Source organism: Thalassophryne amazonica, chromosome 15 (genome assembly GCF_902500255.1).
Source record: "Thalassophryne amazonica chromosome 15, fThaAma1.1, whole genome shotgun sequence".
Taxonomy (NCBI): Eukaryota; Metazoa; Chordata; class Actinopteri; order Batrachoidiformes; family Batrachoididae; genus Thalassophryne; species Thalassophryne amazonica.
The window spans coordinates 74,434,400-74,454,534 of NC_047117.1; the positions used below are offsets into that span (position 1 = coordinate 74,434,400).

At 41.0% G+C, this 20,135-nt stretch overlaps 3 protein-coding genes and 1 pseudogene across 5 annotated transcripts in view; 3 read left to right on the forward strand and 1 right to left on the reverse strand.

The window, feature by feature from the left end:
* The window catches only part of LOC117526633, a 37,655-nt pseudogene extending 31,869 nt beyond the window's left edge, over positions 1 to 5,786 (forward strand).
* Positions 5,787 to 6,832: 1,046 nt separating this feature from the next.
* LOC117526635 (signal peptidase complex subunit 3-like) lies at positions 6,833 to 10,750 on the reverse strand (the record flags this gene model as incomplete). Its single annotated transcript, XM_034188686.1, has 4 exons — positions 6,833 to 7,070; positions 9,557 to 9,669; positions 10,062 to 10,138; positions 10,663 to 10,750. Coding segments are annotated over 4 exons (411 nt in total), but the record flags the coding sequence as incomplete, so codon positions are not given.
* A 20-nt stretch (positions 10,751 to 10,770) lies between these two features.
* Positions 10,771 to 14,381, forward strand: LOC117526636 (lysine-specific demethylase 2A-like). Its single transcript, XM_034188687.1, is given in 8 exon segments — positions 10,771 to 10,781; positions 10,851 to 10,881; positions 10,933 to 11,039; positions 13,591 to 13,651; positions 13,653 to 13,685; positions 13,787 to 13,816; positions 13,818 to 13,941; positions 14,185 to 14,381. Coding segments are annotated over 8 exon segments (579 nt in total). The 3' UTR covers positions 14,367 to 14,381.
* Positions 14,382 to 14,406: 25 nt separating this feature from the next.
* The window catches only part of LOC117525672 (lysine-specific demethylase 2A-like), a 29,207-nt gene continuing 23,478 nt past the window's right edge, over positions 14,407 to 20,135 (forward strand). For all 3 annotated transcript variants that reach the window (XM_034187593.1, XM_034187594.1, XM_034187595.1), the window contains exons 1-6: positions 14,407 to 14,533; positions 14,704 to 14,933; positions 16,463 to 16,540; positions 17,224 to 17,360; positions 17,501 to 17,624; positions 17,799 to 17,927. In XM_034187593.1, coding sequence (XP_034043484.1) covers positions 14,443 to 14,533; positions 14,704 to 14,933; positions 16,463 to 16,540; positions 17,224 to 17,360; positions 17,501 to 17,624; positions 17,799 to 17,927 — 789 coding nt within the window. In that variant the 5' untranslated portion in view covers positions 14,407 to 14,442. The remainder of the gene's footprint in view (positions 14,534 to 14,703; positions 14,934 to 16,462; positions 16,541 to 17,223; positions 17,361 to 17,500; positions 17,625 to 17,798; positions 17,928 to 20,135) is intronic.

Consider the following 20,135-nt stretch of genomic DNA (forward strand, 5'->3'; position numbering starts at 1 on the left):
GCCATAATGTTTTTTAAAGCTATACATAATACAGTGAAACCGCGGTATTTTTGCACACTGTTGTTATACTGTCCAAATCTCATACTGGCCCATGCCTGTGTGAGACAGTTGTTTGTTTATGGTTGGAAAATTCATGTTCTTGGTTGGGAAGATGGGCTTTGGACAGGGGAAAGACTAAGGCCAGTCGGTACAAGTCCTTTACTCCTTTCATTTTCAACTTTGTGTTGCTCACTGTATGCCTTTTTCTTAAACTTTGCCACTTCTCTATTCAGATTTTGCTGCATTCCCTTATACGCATATCTACTTTCATCATCTCTGAGAAAACCTAGTTCTTTTTCATCAACCTTTTCCTCCTTATACTTTCCTGAACATCTTCATCACACCACCCAGTCTCCTTGTCTTCCTTCCTCTGTCTAGATGTCACACCCAGTACCTTCCTAGCTGTCTTCCTCACCACAGCTGTAGTACTTTTCCACATGTCCAAAGTCATTTTAGCTCCATCCAAGGCCTGTCTCATATGTTCTCTGAATTTCACACAACAGTCTTCCTCCTTCAGGTTACACCATTTGGCTTGGTTCAGTTCTCACACTCTTCTTCTTCTTCACCTCCAAAGTCATCCTACAAGCCACTATCAGATGTTGTCTAGCTATATTCTCTGCTGCCAGATTATTTCCACAAGTGACATTTAGTTGAAACAAATAAATGCAGGGAGGCAGCACAGCATTAAAAGGTCACAAAAACCACCTTTTGTGTACTTCTCTGCTGTAGGAGCTGTGACAAATGTCTGTGGAACCATGTGGATGTAAGTCGCTGCAGCCCGCTCAGTAACCAGGCCCTGGCAGGAATCATCAAACGACAACCCACTTCTCTGGATCTGTCCTGGACCCCACTGGCTAAGAGACAGCTCAACTGTCTGCTCACCAGGCTGCCTGGTAAGAAACAGTTTGGGATATACAGGAAGAAAAAGAAAAGTGGAATTCATTCATCAGACTGTTTATTTACTGGAAAATACCATCATTGTTGCAGTATATTATTTATTTTCCCCTTAGTCATATACTGTAATTTCTGCATTTCAAATTACACTGTTGTGAACCTTGTGTATAAATAAGTCTACTGTACGGGTTGTTGGCATCCAGTTTAAGCCATTAGTCTTTACTTAACCACCTTATTAGATCGACATTCAACTTTCCAGTTTTACACCAACTTGTGTGTGCATGGTGGCTGTGCCGCTGAACTCTCAGATCACCCGTGTGTGTGTGTGGTGTATATTTACACAGGGGAGTGTTTCAGCTATATTTCTGTTGTTACTGCTGCAGCCAACTCAGTCTTTCCACATCAGGTCTTTGATAATGAATTTCTCTCAAATGCTGTACCATTTGTGAAGTAACTTTTTAAAGTGATTTTTACAGGTCTTCTGCTTTTCTTTTTTTACCGTTGTGTGCAGCTGAATTTACTGGTGCTCAACTGACAGGACCTTTCTGAAAACACATCATGTCGAATGTGGAATTATTTATAAACTCAAAACTAAAATGCATGTAGACTCACCATCTGAACCAATAGCTTTTCTTTTGTTAGTTTTATAATCAGATCCTGTGGGTCATAGAGCATTCAGAACAGTGAATTCTTGTGATGGGATAGCAGTCATTTGACATTTTTCAATTGTTAAGTGTTTAGTGATTTAGCGTTGCCGATATGATGTCAGTTAGATCATTTTTCTTTTTTTTTGCTGCGTTCCACTCATGTTGTGTGTGGGGAAACTAGGTGGTGCCTCTATCCTCTAGATGGACATGGCAGCTGTGGTGCAAGATATGGGTCTGGGATGTTTTCCCTCATGCAGGCAGTGTACAAGGTTTAATCTTTTGGTGGCACTAAAATGACACTCGACATGAAACGTAGCTCCTTAGCACACAACGCATCTGTCGTCTTTCAGACCTTCTGCTTTATGACTGGCTTTTGGTTTTGTGCTTGTCTTTTTGAAAAGTAAGGACAGCAAAGAATTTAAGTGGGAAAGGGAAGAAAATAAATAGTTTAGTCTATCTTTTAAGTACAGGGGCCTGTACTACGAAGCGGGGTTAACTTACTCAGATGTAACCCAGGGTCAACCTCTTAAACCAGGGTTGACAAAACCTGGTTTTCTCAAGTGGTGTTAATCGGTACTACGATGCTGAATAAGATGTTGATTTGTTGAACCTGTGTTAACCTAATTGGAGTTTGTGCGTGTTCACATAAAAGGGGTGGGTTGCAGCACACGTCACCATTTTTCAATGATGGCGCGATCACCTTACTTTACCGAAGAATGCACAATTATTATGCGGCGCTACGAGGAATTTAAATTAATGTTAAGGGGGAAATCGAACACATCGTCTGCCAATAAAGCAAGACAGGCTTGTTGGCAACGTATTGCTGATCAGGTAAATGTGTACGTACAATTCAATTGTTCCCCAAATCTGTTACAGATGATTAACCTGTGGAATGTCTAATATGTGTAAAAAATGACCTCCTTTCATTAATTACGCCGAGATGCAACACGATTCAGAAGTGGGCATAGGCCTACTAATAAATGTTAGGTTAATTTAATGTTTCCTAAATAGGCTACCTTGACTGTATGATTGCTATTCCTAATCTTGTCAATATTTCAGATGCAATAGCAGTGCCAAACGCACCTGGCAGCAGGTGAAGATGAAATAAAAACATCCTTCAGAACGGTAGGTTTATATTCATAGCTTGATAAGCCCCACTTCGCCTAATTAATGGACATGCATTAGACCTATGTTGATATTAGTTTACTCGCGATTCCATAAAACCCTTCTTTGATTTGCATTGCGGATAAATGGCCAGGGAAAACGACAAATGCATCCAACAGTTTAGATAGAGCGAGTACTACCTTGCGAATCATACGATATACAGTATTCTTGCTCAGATGTTCAGCATCACCGATAGAATATAAATTGTCCACTGGCAAAATAGGCACAAGGCACATTATCTGCTCGATCATCGGGGCATTGCTACACTGTAAAAAATGACTTGTTTTTACAGGAAAACGCTGGCAGCTGTGGTTACCAGGGAATTCCTGTAAAACATACAGCAGCACAGTAGATAACATTACAGACATATATGTATATGGATTTACAGTGAATGAACCACGGCTGACTCACATTAAAAGAACTGTTAAATCTACAAACAAGAGCTCTCTTTTTTGTACATTTAACTGCTGTATTTTTTACAGGAATTCCCTGGTAACCACAGCTGCCAATTTTCCTGTAAAAACAGTCTTTTTTTTTTTTACAGTGTACGATGGGTGATGTTACAGACTTCTGGCCCAATCATCTGACAAAGATAACGAATTCCCTCAGCTGAGAATCTATCTTTCATAGAGAATATCGTCCGGGTATGTCAGCGGATTCTGGCGGTCTTTAAAAACCCTCGCCCTGTGAAGAGAGCCCCTCACAATTTGTGCCCCAATATCAAACGGATCATCCAGGTAGGCCGGCATTGTCTTCGGGGTGATTGAAGGTGGATGGACGGTACTTATAAAGGGAGTGGTTAAGCGAAAACCTCAAGCTAACCTAGAACATAACCTGCTTGGAGCAGGTTTGGCACACAGCATAAATTGCCATGGCAGAATAACTCGATCAAAACCTATCCACCTTTCGTAGTACGGGTTAACCGGGAAGTTACTCCACACGTCATCAACTTACTCCCAAAGTTACCCTGATAAGCCAGTAACCCCGCTTCGTAGTACACGCACCAGGAGTGACACAAGGTGAGTGAGGACGAGCAGACAGGAGGTGGTTACAGTGGGGACTGACCCTTTTAATAAAAAATAAAATAAAAAATTCATTGTTAAATCATTTGATTTTAATGACATACTGACTTGGCAGTCAATATGACTTGAAGTATTCCAGAGTTTGTTTAAAGGAATCTGGTCACCTTTATGTTGTACATCGTGTCTCTAGGTCTGAGGGAGTTGAGGGTAGCAGGTCTACCCTGGTCCTGTATTTCAGCATTCATCTCTCCTACACTGCCTTACCTACGACTGCTGGACCTGCGTTGGTGTGAAGGCGTGACCGACGATCAGATTAAAGACATCATCATCCCTCCCGGTCAGTAGCTGGTCATAGTTAATCAAGGATTCCTCACCTTGATATGCAAATGTGGTTGTGACTGAACATTTAAACATGGCTTTTAAACACATTAAACAGCTGAGTTGACTTGTGATTACATGTCTGTAGACAGCTTTTTGTTTGGAACCAAATGTTAGTGTGCTTCGAGTTTTTCTCATATTCAAGCGTTTATTTAAACTAAGTAATGGTACCCATAGACAGGAGCACAGTCAGGGCTACAGCAGTCTGACATTCGATCACAATGACTTTGGCCTTCACCCAAATGATTGACCTTGACAGGGTAATTCTCAAATCCACCTCAATGTGTTCTACATTGGGTTCAAATCAAATGATCCAAAAATAAAAATAAATAAATCGACCTTTGATCCCAGTAATTGCCCTTTGGCAGATATCTCACTTTTAAAACTGGTAAACATTGGAGTGAAAGTCAATTTTGTTCATGCCGACCTTCGTCCAAATAAACACTTTAATGGTAATTATGGGGTCAACCTTCATCCTCACACCATGTTTGTTGTAAATCAGCCAAAGGACCTGGGAGGATTAAGGGAACAAATAAACATTTAAATTATACATTGAAGCTAAAGTTTGTGCTTCTTTCCTGAAAGAATGGCATGATTAACGCTCGCTGTCTCCCGGTAGATTCAGAGTTGTCTCGCAGCCGGCTGAGGAACATGGTGACGTTGCGTCTGTCCGGTCTGGACGTCAGTGACTCCACGCTAAAGCTGCTGCAGCGCCACATGCCCCAGCTGGAGAGGCTGGATCTGGCTCACTGCAAGGACATCACCGACTCCTCCATCACCCTGCTGGCAGCAGCTGGGACTCACACACGCAACAACCTGACTGAGCTCACACTGGCAGGTGGGTTTGGTGCTGCTTTTAGATTAGATACAAGTTTATTAATCCCTTGGGAAGACTCCCTCAGGGAAATTGAGGTTCCAGCTTGCAAATACAAATACAAGAAACACTGCGCGCAACTGGCTTACTGGTTATTACTGCTCCTCTCCTTCCCGTCCCGTCTTCTTGTTACTCCACCTCCTGAGTGAGGAGTTGTACAGCCACTTCATCATAACGCATCTTAATTACTGCTTCATGCTTTTGTAACCTTTTTTTTTACATCATGAACAGAATGAGTGCAGTGTCCAAAATAAAGCTGCTGTTATTTCTCCCTCCTGTCTCCGTCCAGGGTGTAACAACCTGACAGATGTTAGTCTGTCTTACCTGAAGCGTCTGCCATCACTGACTTTGCTGGACCTGAGGGGCTGTAAGAACATCAGCAGGCGAGCTTGTGATGCCTTCATCTCTGACCTGTCCCACATCACCCTCTACTGTATGATGGAGGAAAGTTCATCCAACGCCTGGATTAACAGACTGTTAGAATAATATACCACCTGTGCTGGGAGCCAACAACTCTGGAATCACGTTTTTCACGCACATTTTTACTTGTCTTTTCAGTGGAACTGTCGATTCATTTGTATCAAAAAGGTGAATGTATGACATTCGGAACATCATGACTAAACCTCTGTATGCGAAAGTGTGAGAACATGTTAAATATAATAATGACAGAAGTATGAATTTGTGTTATCTTGGGTTAGTGTATTTTTCTTTAAAGCCATATTAGAAAATCTAATAAAAGATGCATTGAATGCATTTATTTAAACATTTTTTCATCCTTATAGGGTGGCGTAGTTCTGACAATGCTGTATGTGTGTGCAGTGTGATTGGCTGACATGTTTGTCATGTTTGGATAAACCCCAAAAAAATCTTGGAAAAAAAAAAAAAAAAACACTTTTTCCTATGTTAAAGAGGCTATAGATGTTTTTTGTGTTTTTTTTTTTTGTTGTTTTTTTTTTTTCCTTCCCTGCCACAAGATGTTGCACTAGCTTCAATTGCAGGACCAACAATCCAATTTCCCTCCTTGGCCCCTCCCTCCCTCCTCTGCATCAAGCTGACAAACAGCAGTTGCAGCCTCTTAATGGATTTAACAGCTTTGTGAGGAAACTGATGTACTCGTATGTGGATCTTAATATGACCACATTCTTGGCAAAAGGCATTTTCTTGTATTTGCATGTGATTTATGGAGGAATTTCTGATAAGTTGCTACCATCCACCATCTTGAAAAAATTCCCACAGCTGTGCAGTGAGTAGTGCGTGCTGCTGTTTCTGTATAAATGGAGGAGGGGGGGGTGCAAGATTTACACGACAGGAATCTAATGCACTAAATGTGCGTATGTGTAAATATCACTTAAGGTGCACAGAGTCACACTTAGAATGTAAATTGGACAGAAAAGGTAGCTTCATCATCTGCACAGGATGTCATACAGGGCCTGATTTACTAAAGGTTGTGTGTTTAAAAACATTTGCAAACACCTGCCTGCTGAGTTACTAACTGCAACAACAGTTTGCCTAAATGCTTAAGATTTAAGATTTTTTTTTTTTCCCTTTTCAGTTATGTGACAGACTATGCATAACAGCATAAGGCACACACCTGCAAGTGCCTCATTTAATTCCAGTCAATCTAACTCCTCATTGTCCCCTCCGCAAAGATCAAAACAAATCTCCAAACTCATTTGGATTCAACTCCCTCTCTTACACACAAAAGACTAATCTCAGACACAGGACACAGCAAAATATTTTCATTGTGATTTAGATGCAGCACATTTTCACATCATGCGACACTGGTAAAAGAAAACAAAATCCCACAAAGGCACAGGTGTTCCAATCTCACATTTTATCACAAATTAAAATGTCACAAATGAACTAAGGGGCAGAACACAGAGTTTGAAAGGTGTGTGTGTTGGGACTTTTGCTTGGGTCTAGTAACTTTTGGCGCTCTCGTATGTGTCTGGGAAAGGAAGGCTGATGTGTCCTGTTCCGACCACTAGAGGGAGTATTCCTGCGTTGGGAACCACATTCCATGACAGCGTTAAAGTGATGTTCTTGTTGGCCCTGAAGAAGACAGACATGAAGTTTTATTTACACTCATGGATGTCAAACGGAGATGGGACTAACCTTGTACAGACAAACCTCATTAACCTGCGTGTCTGCTTTACTCATGGCTGATTAGTGGAACCTGATAATTTTAACTACCGTACAAGTCTTTAATTTGACCTTTTTTTTTCTCAAGGGATCTTCAGTGCAGATGATTCTGGATGTGATTTTCCTTTTAGAGCCTTCCTGCTAGTTCAGATTTGGCTGGAATTTATACATGCACCTACCACACGGTAATATCCAAAAATGTTACAATTGTCCTCATCACTGACCTGCAGCAACTTGAGAAGGAAGATCATCCTGAATGCACTCCAGGTGAAGTCATCCAGGAAGGAATCACGCTTCAAATGGTCAAAACTACTGTAACATGGCATGGTAAGCTGATATTTTTTTTTTTTTGGTCAACCTCATTAACTCACTGTCCAATTTTGTGGACCCACAGAGGTTAATATGAGAACTATACTCAACAAAAATATAAACGCAACACTTGGTTTTGCTCCCATTTTGTATGAGATGAACTCAAAGATCTAAAACTTTTTCCACATACACAATATCACCATTTCCCTCAAATATTGTTCACAAACCAGTCTAAATCTGTGATAGTGAGCACTTCTCCTTTGCTGAGATAATCCATCCCACCTCACAGGTGTGCCATATCAAGATGCTGATTAGACACCATGATTAGTGCACAGGTGTGCCTTAGACTGCCCACAATAAAAGGCCACTCTGAAAGGTGCAGTTTTGTTTTATTGGGGGGGGGGGGATACCAGTCAGTATCTGGTGTGACCACCATTTGCCTCATGCAGTGCAACACATCTCCTTCGCATCATCCATGAAGAGAACACCTCTCCAACGTGCCAAACGCCAGGGAATGTGAGCATTTGCCCACTCAAGTCGGTTACAACGACAAACTGGAGTCAGGTCGAGACCCCGACGAGGACGACGAGCATGCAGATGAGCTTCCCTGAGACGGTTTCTGATAGTTTGTGCAGAAATTCTTTGGTTATGCAAACCGATTGTTTCAGCAGCTGTCCGAGTGGCTGGTCTTAGACGATCTTGGAGGTGAACATGCTGGATGTGGAGGTCCTGGGCTGGTGTGGTTACACGTGGTCTGCGGTTGTGAGGAGCTGGTTGGATGTACTGCCAAATTCTCTGAAACGCCTTTGGAGACGGCTTATGGTAGAGAAATGAACATTCAATACACGAGCAAGAGCTCTGGTTGACTTTCCTGCTGTCAGCATGCCAATTGTACGCTCCCTCAAATCTTGCGACATCTGTGGCATTTGTGTGTGATAAAACTGCACCTTTTAGAGTGGCCTTTTATTGTGGACAGTCTAAGGCACACCTGTGCACTAATCATGGTGTCTAATCAGCATCTTGATATGGCACACCTGTGAGGTGGGATGGATTATCTCAGCAAAGGAGAAGTGCTCACTATCACAGATTTAGACTGGTTTGTGAACAATATTTGAGGGAAATGGTGATATTGTGTATGTGGAAAAAGTTTTAGATCTTTGAGTTCATCTCATACAAAATGGGAGCAAAACCAAAAGTGTTGCATTTATATTTTTGTTGAGTGTATATTGACCTCTGTGTGTGGACCCCAATTTGTGCAAGTTAACGAAGTTCACCTGTATATAAACCAAAGCTTCTGTACTTTCTTAAGCCATTAAACATAATGCATCTGTTTTCATATTTCTCTACCAATGTAATGTCCAGCATTTGTAACCTGTCAGCTGTGTGTCTGTGCAGGAACACCTTATGGCAATAAGGAGGCATATCATGTTTCCAGTAATTTAACTTTACATCTGGAACAAATGACAACTTCCTTGCACATGGCTATTTTAGTGTCACAATGTGACTCGAATAAAATGCAAACTTCAGGCTGAAGTCGCTGTGATGTTTGAGCAAACATTCTGTGTTTGTTTTTGCTGCCAGAACATTTCACCTCAGTGTTACAACTGAATTCTCTTTGTTCCAAAATGGATTATAAATTTGAGCTTCAGTGAACATTTGTCTACAGTCGCCACTGTACCAATATGGAGTTTGGCCAAGTAAGCTTTGCATAGTGGCAGCATGTAAGCAACTCAATGTTTTATTATGCTAGTGCCATCTGCTGACCGGAGGAGTGCACTGTGAAGTGAAAGTCTACAAATACAACGGACAGGAATCAGGATATAGACTTTTTTTTGAGGTTATAAAGATTAAAAATGAATTAATTGTTTTCCTCCACTCTAACAGCAGGAAGTTACCCCTAGAACCAGTGTTATGCATTTAACCCATTCATAAACGCCAAGAACAGATCAACTATAACTTTGTTACATGTTAACATTTACTTATTCTGGAGTTAAATTAAAATCACAATCTGAAAGTTATGAAAGTACTGTGTCCCCACTTTGATTTCAGATCCAGCAACATTTTACATACAGTGAAAACTGTCTGACCTGAGTCCGTTCCCATCATCAAAGAAGAAGTATTTGGACTTCATGTCCTTAAGGTGCAGGGTCATGCTTTCACCTCGTCGAACAATCTTATCCCACAGCACCAGGTTCAGAGGCTGACACACACACACACACACACACAACCACACACACACCCACACACACACACACCACAACACACACACACACACACCACACACACACCACACACACACACACAACACCACACACCACACACACACACACACATGCTTTTAGCTAGGCAATAAATATTCATTTGCGTAAAGAACCATTAATTCCTTTAAGGAATATTTATAGTAATCCAAGAAAATTCTGGAATGTATTTATTCTTCAGTTATGACAATATTACTTTACAAATAATAAAAAATAAATAAAATTAAATTATGAAACAAGTTTTCCCCCTATTTACTTCATTGTAAGCCATGCACAAGAACATTGTCGTCAGTTAAACCCATCTCTATCAAACTCAATGGTGATTGTTACTCACATTATTCTTTGTGCTGTACTCAGCAGAGAGATAGAGAAACAGCTGTTTGACGTTCCAGTCAAAGATTGGCTGCAAATGTATGTTTAATTAAGGCAAATCCAGAAAAAACAAACACTTAACAAGACATTAGTTCTGCAGCAGCTAATTCACAAAAACAAACTTGATAATACACCAATAAAACTTGCAGGAGAGTACAACTTCACTCAGAAGTGAAGATTAACATAAAGTGCACCCAGAATAAATTTGCAAAATTCTTAAAAAAAAAAAAAATTCACATTGTCATTATGGGGTATTGTGTGAAGAATTTTGAGGAAAAAAATGAAGTTCGTCCATTTTTGGAATAAGGCTGTAACATAATAAAATGTGGAAATAATGCAGCGCTGTGAATACTTTCTGGACACGCCGTATTTAATAAGCTGTAAGCAACCAGATAGAACAGACTTCAGCAAAAGGTCAGCAATCACATATATTTCAGATTACAACAATATGTACTATAGTTTGACAGTCACTTTATATTTATTAAGAATAAACAGCCATTTGGAAGACATGGCTATAGTGTGCACAGAGTACTACCATTATCAAATATTATTGGAAAGGATATCAGCTGAGAGGTCAAAGGTGACGAACCCTAGATCACTGCGCTCTCGAGGTCCTGTGAAATCATCAACGTTCTTCCTGTTAGTGACAAAGAGGAGAAATTAACAAGGAAATGGTGCATTAGTATTTATCAGATTTTCTATAGTTTTGTGTTTTTTCAACACGTATCGACTTCTGTAAAGTCTTCATTAGTTACATCCTTCCACCTAACGGTGCCCAGTCAGTGTATTTCCAAATAAAAGTTCAGACCACTTTTAATTTTCTTAATTTGTAGGTGGATCTCATTGACTGGGTGGACAACATGTGGCCTCGTCACCTGAAGGAGAGACAGACGGATTCAACTAACTCTATAAATGACATGCAGTATCCCAAAGTTCAGAAGTAAGGGTTTGTTTTTCTTTGTTTTTAAGTTTGCTTGTTGATGCAGCACTATGGTGTTTGGTTCAGGTCTTGCACTGTGTGGGCACTGGGCAGTCTTGGTTTTTGGGTACTTTTATGACTATTGCACATGAATTGCATAGCGTTGTTACCATTCGCTGTTTCGAATCTTGCGCCGTCTCGCAGTCCGTGACTTACGTGAGAGGTCGGTTTCAGCAGAGTTCCTGTGTCAGGAGCTCAGAACTCACAGTGTAAACAAACCTCGTGATGTAAAGTATGGACAATAAGACAACATCGGGGAACAGCAGAGGTCCATCACAGGTGCTACACCTCTTCTAGATAACCCTCTCAACTTGGGAGAACATGTCAATCATAATTTCCTGTGAACTCGCTGGATCAGTGCCATCTACATCCTCGCTTTGCCATTGTTTATATGGGCTGTGAGATAGCGGAACTCTGTTGGCGCAGCTGTGCATTCTGGGAAGTGCAGGGGGCCACCAGGGAGATTATGGGAAATGTTAAAGTGCCAAAAACGAGAATTCAAACTCAATATCAATACCCAGGAAAAATAAAGTAATACTAGAGCAGCGTGCTCGTAGAGCGCAAACCTCCACCAACACTAGTTTCCAATTCTGAAAAATTTTTACCTTGGAAAAAAATTTCAAGGTCAAAGTCCTGTTAGAAGTGGCTTTTCCTAAGATAAGATATAATACAAAATATAGATCAAAAGAGCTTTTCAGTGTTACAATCAAATATACACAGAGTGCCAGTCTGCACCTCACTTTCAAATATGAGAGTGATTGGGGCATGTTTGATTAAGATATAATGTAAAACATTCATTAGATGGGGGTTTTCAATGTTAAATATAAATGGCCATAAAATCTGTAATCTGTATCAGATGTGAATCAAACTGTCAGTCGATAAAGCCTACCATCCTACATAATGCTCTCAAATATGAGAGAAATTTGATCTTTTTTAACAGTTATGAATTTTAAAAATTCCTTCAATGTTAAAGTATAGGGATTTTTTCAGTTTTCCAAGCTTTTTCCTGACTTTGAAATGTGACCTCAAAAATTGAATCAGTTCTTGCCTATCAGGCTTTGAATCATCTGTAAAAAGTAATAATAATAATGATGATATATGAAATATTGTTGGCTCCAGGCTGTTGACAAACAAACAGACAAACAGGGACAGAATCATAACCTCAGCCCAACTTCGTTGGCAGAGGTAGAAAATAAAGATTAGAAGAATAGAAACAATAACATAAATGACAACACTCTGGCACGGGAGAGGGGTCATCAACCCTGTTCCTGGAGAGCACCTGCCCTGCGTTTTTTCCACATCTATTTTCTCAAGTCACACCTGATTTTTTTTTTTTTTTAATTGGTGTTTTCCAGCTGTTGATTGGCTGAGAACACCTGATAGTTAATTGCCTGTGTTTTCATCTTGTTTATCTTCATTTTGCATGTCCACTTCGAGCTCATTTGCTGTTAATTCCTCCAATTCAAACTTGTCAGTGTAATAAAATTCACTCTGAGAATGGTCCTCTTCATCGGTCAAAATTTCTTTGTTCGCTTCTAGTTTTGTTTTATTTTGCACCGTGAAAAATGTAAACAAAGTCGCAAATTCTGAAATTGAATTTGGAATTTGAATTTTGCAAATGTAATACGTGATCCAGACCAATTGTCAAGGTAGCAGTCTATTTTCCCTTATCTAGACCCAGAAATCAGCCAGTCAGAGCGCGTGTACCATTATAGCCATATAATACATATATACCACCTGAGTTACCCGTTCTACGCATGGGTAATAGAGATGAAGTTTAGCCATGTCCTTGTATATTTATGTCATTTTAAGTAAGGTGTAGTAAGTTGCATTGCTTCTGTGTATGTTGTCATTATTAACTTTCATGGAGCAATTTGTGACATTCATGAGACTCAAGTGAATGATGATGATAAAAAGGTGATAGCATGTCATATCACTGCTATGCCCGTACACAGCAGGTGTACACCTGCATGTACGTTAATTTGATGAAACGTGCACTGTAACTGGCTCAATCGCGCATGCTGGTTGTTCGGCTTGTAATTAAAGTCCACCCTAGCCAGCCGCTACTATGTAGTAAGTAAAGTGTGATGTTTGCTACCGACCTGAGTACCACGTGAACTGTGAAAATAAGGCTCCATTGAGCGGGTCATGATCTAATTATAAGGCTGACCGTGTGTGTGTGTGTTCGCGCACGTACGCTTTCAATCTAAGGGCCCCATTGATCTCCCCCTTGGTGCCTCCAGTTACCATAACAAGTTTGGTGTGGATTGTTTAATTACTGTGGCTGTGCATAGTGAACACATAAGCACACACAGTCAGCTTTATATATTAGATATATGTATATATCTATACACACACACTAAATAAAATGGAGACTCTTCTTGGTTCTTTTTTCTTTTCTCCATTTGGCCAGTTGCTAATGGGGATGTATTTTTCAAGATGTCTGTTCAGAGACCGGTTCAGCCATTTGACGTCCATCCGTCTCTGTTGACACTTTGCTGTGTGTTTGCAGATACTGTCTGATGAGTGTGGAGGGCTGCTACACAGACTTTCACATAGACTTTGGAGGTACCATCAGTCTGGTACCACATATTAAGGGGAAGCAAGGTGAGTTGAGGGGTGACCCCTCTGTCAGATTTTTGCCTGCCTGAGAATGAGAAACATGGTTTAAGCTCAGAATTCATGTGCTCTCTGTGTGCTTTTCTCAGGTGTTTTGGTTGACCCCTCCAACCCCTCAGAAACCTGGAGCTGTATGAGAACTGGGTGCTCTCTGGAAAACAAGGAGATATTTTTCTTGGAGACCGTGTATCTGACTGCCAGAGGGTTGAGCTGAAGAAGGGCTGCACGTTAATTATTCCCTCAGGTTTGCAGTTAACAGGAACAGATTCCAAATAGATATGAAACAGTTGAACTTGGCCGTAGACATTTTTTTAATGTACTTGCTTATAAATGGAAAACTGAGCAAATAAATGGAGACAGATGAGCACTTAATTGTCTGAATATTTTTGGTGCTTTAAAAGTACAGTGCATCTTAATTGCCGCGTCTTTCATGCAGTTGGAATATATATGTATGTATATATTTATGGATTGTTTTTCCTTTTGTCAGGTTGGATTCATGCTGTCTACACTCCTGTGGACTCCATGGTGTTTGGAGGAAACTTCCTTCACAGTTTCAACATCCCTATGCAACTGAACATATGTAATATAGAAGACCGAACACGGGTTGGTGCCAATGAAACAGGAAGTGTCTTAAAAATCGGAAGTACTTTTTTGTGTGTGTTTGTGTAATCGATGACCTTGTTGTCTTTTTTTCACCCCTTCCTGCAGGTTTCCAGTGAAGTTTCGATTCCCCTTCTACTATGAGATGTGTTGGTACGTGTTGGAGCGTTACGTCTTCAGCTTAACCAAGGCCTCATATCTCACACCAGAGTTTCAGAAACACTCCCTGGGCATTGGTATGAACACACACACAGGAAGCAGTGTTAATTGATGGTGTCTTTAAAATGTCCTGATTTAAATCAGGTGTGTTGACTGTCAAGTCACCGGCTGTCCATCTTGTTCTGCTCTCGCTCTTGTCCATTCGTTTCGCTCCACTCTCTTCTTTCTTACCGTCCCAATATTCCAGGTTTGAAAAAGCCGTCAAATGTAGATGCCTCCCAGGCTAACGATGAAGAGGATAGTGAAGAAGATGATGCAGAGCTCCACTGTGACCGACCTGAGGGTAAAGTTCACCTGAGTCCTTTAGAGATGGAGGGCCTCTGGAATCTGCTGGGCAAACTGGAGTCTCTGCCTTCCAGTAAGAAATGTGTCCCAGCAGGGATACACAACGCTCCTGCACTCCTAACGCATATCAAGGTACAAACTGCCTCTGTGTTGAAGAAATGTTAAATGAGAAGGGGTACAGCACCTGCATTTAGATGTTTGACACGGAGCCGTACAAGTTAATTTCTGCGTGATTCAGTCGTACCATAATATATTCTGTGTGACTTGTCTTTTAATCACTTCTGTTTAAAATTAATCATTTATCCTTGATGAACACGTTTTCACTGTGTTTAATGTTTGTGTTGAATAGTAACTATAATGTATCTTTAACCATTTCTTCAGAATACCTCTTCTGAGTATCCCCTTTATATACAGATTTGTCCTGGATTTTGACCTTGTCCCATGACCTTAACTTTTAACCAATTTACTCTCAATTTGTTCTTTGCAGCCACAGTCATCCCAAAAAAAATTGTCCAAATTGGATCAAAACCCTTCAGTAGTTTTATTTACACAAGAATCCATGCAGGACTGAAAATAATAACCTCTACATGCACTGTGGCTGTGAGCAGGTGCCACTAGCATTTCATTTCTTAGCTGAATAAGCTTGTCTACTTTTTTTTGTTTGTTTGTTTGTTTGTTAGTTGGGTAGTCTCTAGAATGTCACGAGATAGAAGAGACGGTCAAATAAAGAAAATTCCACAGATCTTATTGGAGATGCTTGAAATAGTAAATACTGGGAGTTATTGCTTAATTTCTCAAACCAGTTGACAACTGAATTTTTCTGTTAAAACTGATCTAGTGGTTCCCACATTGGGAGGTCACAAAGCCTAATTAAATGGACACCTCTGCAAGGTCCTGGATCATACAGCAGTGCAGCTGTAGTACTGCCGCCTCACAAGAAAGATTTAGGGTTTATCGCCCACCTGTGGCCACTCTGTGCACATCTGAAGCTGCATCCGGCATAAAGCTTGTTCCAAATCAACAATTGGCTCCATACTGTTGCAAAAACATTTGTAAGAATCGCTCGCCTTCTGCAAGGCTTCACGGCAGAATGCTGTGTTAAGACAGGAAACAAAGTGTGAAGTACAAGATGATGTTCATTTAGTATGGAGAGGTGATGGCTAAAGTTCAAATCCCTGCCAGGGTGGAAAATCACCAAGCGCCATTGGGCAAGCTCCTTAATGTGTGTAAAGCACTAAGTACTAATGTACATAGTACATCAGCACTATGTACTAATGTTTACCATTTAGTAAACATCAAAGCCATAATTACACTGATGTCCTGGCACACTATTAAATTCCCCCTCAGATTTACCCCTATTTTTTTCATCCATTCAACAATAACATGCAATGTGGAAGAGACCTTTGTTCACTTTGCCCAGTATTATTAAAGGTATATTAAAATTTAAACTGGTGTATCTGATAAGTTATGGTAGGTGACTTGTTTTGCTGCAAAAGAAAGTTTTGGGAATCACTGAACTAATCAAATAGTTTTTAGAGGTTTTAGAATAAACTTTGTAATGACCCTTTCGGTGCTGGATTTGTTGGAAACAAGACTTTCCTGTGGTGTAGAATTTGGACCCATAAAGCTCATAACCTCTGCTTCCTGTTCTGCCTCTGCAGGCCCTGCTGAAGGAACACGCCAGTGACAATCCCAAACTGTCCTACACAGGAAAACCCATCATCAAGTGGCCAAAGAGGGTCAGCAGCCTTCATGTTTGCACACAACATATGCTCAGTAAAAGGAAGCCCATGAAGTTATATTCAATATTTAAATCCTCTTCACCTTCTCCAACAGACAGAGGAGTTGGAGGTGAAGTGATCACCGCCAGTAATGGTGGGATTAAGAGAGAAGGACAGAATGAAGGGAGAAAGACATTAATAGTTTTATATCGTCCTTTCGGCCTAATTCTTGATGTCTATCCGGTATCTCACATGGGAACTGGGCATTCAGCCCAGAATCTGTCCTGGCGTTGAGCTATGTCTCGTATTTTTATGATTTTTTTTTTTCCGTCCTATCAGTGTGTTTTTATATCCCCCTCTGTACATACATCAAAGAACTCACAGTTGAATATGAAAATGTTTTTCAGTTTATTGTTCAAAACACATAAATCCTATATTATATTTAATTGAGGAGTTGACGCACAACTGGTGAGTAGGAAAAAAAAAAGTTTTTTTTCTCGCAATAGTCATGTTGTGTCTTTAATGACACATTAGGACAATATCCATATTTCTAAACATAACTAAATGTTTCAGCCCCAGGCTTGACACCACTCAAAAACCCTGCAACCTTTAACTAAACAAAAATTCATTAAAGATTTGGGTTTTATCTGGATTTATTTTTCTTTCACCATGACCATTTCTGTTTGTTACTTTTCCAATAGCCATCTTGGTACCAGCCTCCTCCACCTCCTCCTCCTCCACCTCCTCCTCCTCGTCCTAAATTGGCTTCCACTCCCATCATCCCAAGACCACAGAAGCCCCCTTCCTCCATGTCTGTGCTGAGGCGGCGCAGGGTCAGGTAATGAGGCTCTAATCTGTATTTGTGACTGTTCAGTCTGTAATAAACGTGGTGAAGCACATTGACTTTAAATTTGGAGTGCTGAAGTGGTTTTAGTGTCACTGAAAGAAACAGGGATTATATGCTGTTCCTGATTTCAGGTGTAAACGCTGTGAGGCCTGTATGAGACAGGAGTGCGGAGAGTGTAACTTCTGTCGAGACATGAAGAAGTTTGGAGGACCAGGAAAACTCAAACAGACCTGTGTGCTGCGGCAGTGTCTCTCTGTAAGCATTTCCTAATGAGAATGTCAACTCTTGTTCTTTAAGAAAATAGTAGGTAGTTTTTGATAAAACTAAATTCATGTCTGTTTGGTTCTGTGAAAAAAAAAGGATTAGTCTTAGTGTTTGTTAGAAGGATATAGTGGGGTGTGTTTTCTAAGTGTTGCTGTGTTCCTCCAGCCGGGCCTTCCTCTCTCTGCAGTGTGTGAGATCTGTAAGGATCCCAATCAGGAGGAGAGTGGAGATCCAGCCCTCATACTGATGGAGTGTTCCACCTGCGCCCAGATAGTACATCCTGCCTGTCTCACGGTACTGCACAGATCAGTAAATTAGGGTTTTTAATTTTTGTTTGTATTTTAATAGAAACAAATGGATAATTCCAATGAATAACTTGACTGCCTCTACTGGTGGTTGGCTCTCACTGCGGTATTGTATCACTTCCTGTTCCGGAGCACAGCGGTGTTTTGCTGTATCTGTTAGCTGTTTAATCTGCGCAGTTAGATTGATCTAGTTAACTAGATAACGATTTGTTTCACAGTGTAATCTTCACGTGCCTTAACTAAAGCACTCCCTCTGCTGAATCACCTCTAAATTATTTACACATTATTCACTTTGTGTGTTTTAGGAATCCGCTAGCTTAGCGCAGCTACTAGCTCTTAGCCGGTTTAGGATGGCGGCTTCTCCTGTCTCTCCCGCACTTTTCTGCTCTGGGTGTGAAATGTTAGTTATTCCTCGGCCTCCTTTAGCAGTAATGGTAACTTGTAATAAGTGTAGCTTATTCGTAGCTTTGGAGGCCAGGCTGGGCGAATTGGAGACTCGGCTCCGCACCTTGGAAAATCCTACAGCTAGCCAGGCCCCTGTAGTCGGTGCGGACCAAGGTAGCTTAGCCGCCGTTAGTTCCCCTCCGGCGATCCCGAGCAGCCGGGAAAGCAGGCCGACTGGGTGACCTGTGAGGAGGAAGCGTAGTCCCTAAACAGAAGCCTCGTGTACACCACCAACCCGCTCACATTTCTAACCGTTTTTCTTCACCTCGGCGACACACCCGCGAGGATCAAACTCTGGTTATTGGCGACTCTGTTTGAGAAATGTGAAGTTAGCGACACCAGCAACCATAGTCGGTTGTCTTCCGGGGGCCAGAGCAGGCGACATTGAAGGAAATGTGAAACTGCTGGCTAAGGCTAAGCGTAATTTGGTAAGATTGTAATTCACGTCAGCAGTAATGACACCCCGGTTACACCAATCGGAGGTCACTAAAATTAACATTGAATCGGTGTGTAACTTTGCAAAAACAATGTCGGACTCTGTAGTTTTCCTCTGGGCCCTCCCCAATCGGACCGGAGTGACATTGTTTAGCCGCATGTTCTCCCTGAATTGCTGGCTGTCTGAGTGGTGTCCAAAAAATGAGGTGGGCTTCATAGATAATTGGCAAAGCTTCTGGGGAAAATCTGGTCTTGTTAGGAGAGACGGCATCCATCCCACTTTGGATGGAGCAGCTCTCATTTCTAGAAATCTGGCCAATTTCTTAAATCCTCCAAACCGTGACTATCCAGGGTTGGGACCAGGAAGCAGAGTTGTAGTCTTACACAACTCTCTGCAGCTTCTCTCCCCCTGCCATCCCCCTCATTACCCCATCCCCGTAGAGACAGTGCCTGCTCCCAGACCACCAATAACCAGCAAAAATCTATTTAAGCATAAAAATTCAAAAAGAAAAAATAATATAGCACCTTCAACTCCACCACAGACTAAAACAGTTAATGTGGTCTATTAAACATTAGATCTCTCTCTTCTAAGTCCCTGTTAGTAAATGATATAATAATTGATCAACATATTGATTTATTCTGCCTTACAGAAACCTGGTTACAGCAGGATGAATATGTTAGTTTAAATGAGTCAACACCCCTGAGTAGAATGCTCGTAGCACGGGCCGAGGCGGAGGATTAGCAGCAATCTTCCACTCCAGCTTATTAATTAATCAAAAACCCAGACAGAGCTTTAATTCATTTGAAAGCTTGACTCTTAGTCTTGTCCATCCAAATTGGAAGTCCCAAAAACCAGTTTTATTTGTTGTTATCTATCGTCCACCTGGTCGTTACTGTGAGTTTCTCTGTGAATTTTCGGACCTTTTGTCTGACTTAGTGCTTAGCTCAGATAAGATAATTATAGTGGGCGATTTTAACATCCACACAGATGCTGAGAATGACGGCCTCAACACTGCATTTAATCTATTGTTAGACTCGATTGGCATTGCTCAAAATGTAAATGAGTCCACCCACCACTTTAATCATACCTTAGATCTTGTTCTGACTTATGGTATGGAAATTGAAGACTTAACAGTATTCCCTGAAAACCCCCTTCTGTCTGAGCATTTCTTAATAACATTTACATTTACTCTGATGGACTACCCAGCAGGGGGGGAATAAGTTTCATTACAGTAGAAGTCTTTCAGAAAGCGCTGTAACTAGGTTTAAGGACATGATTCCTTCTTTATGTTCTCCAATGCCATATACCAACACAGGG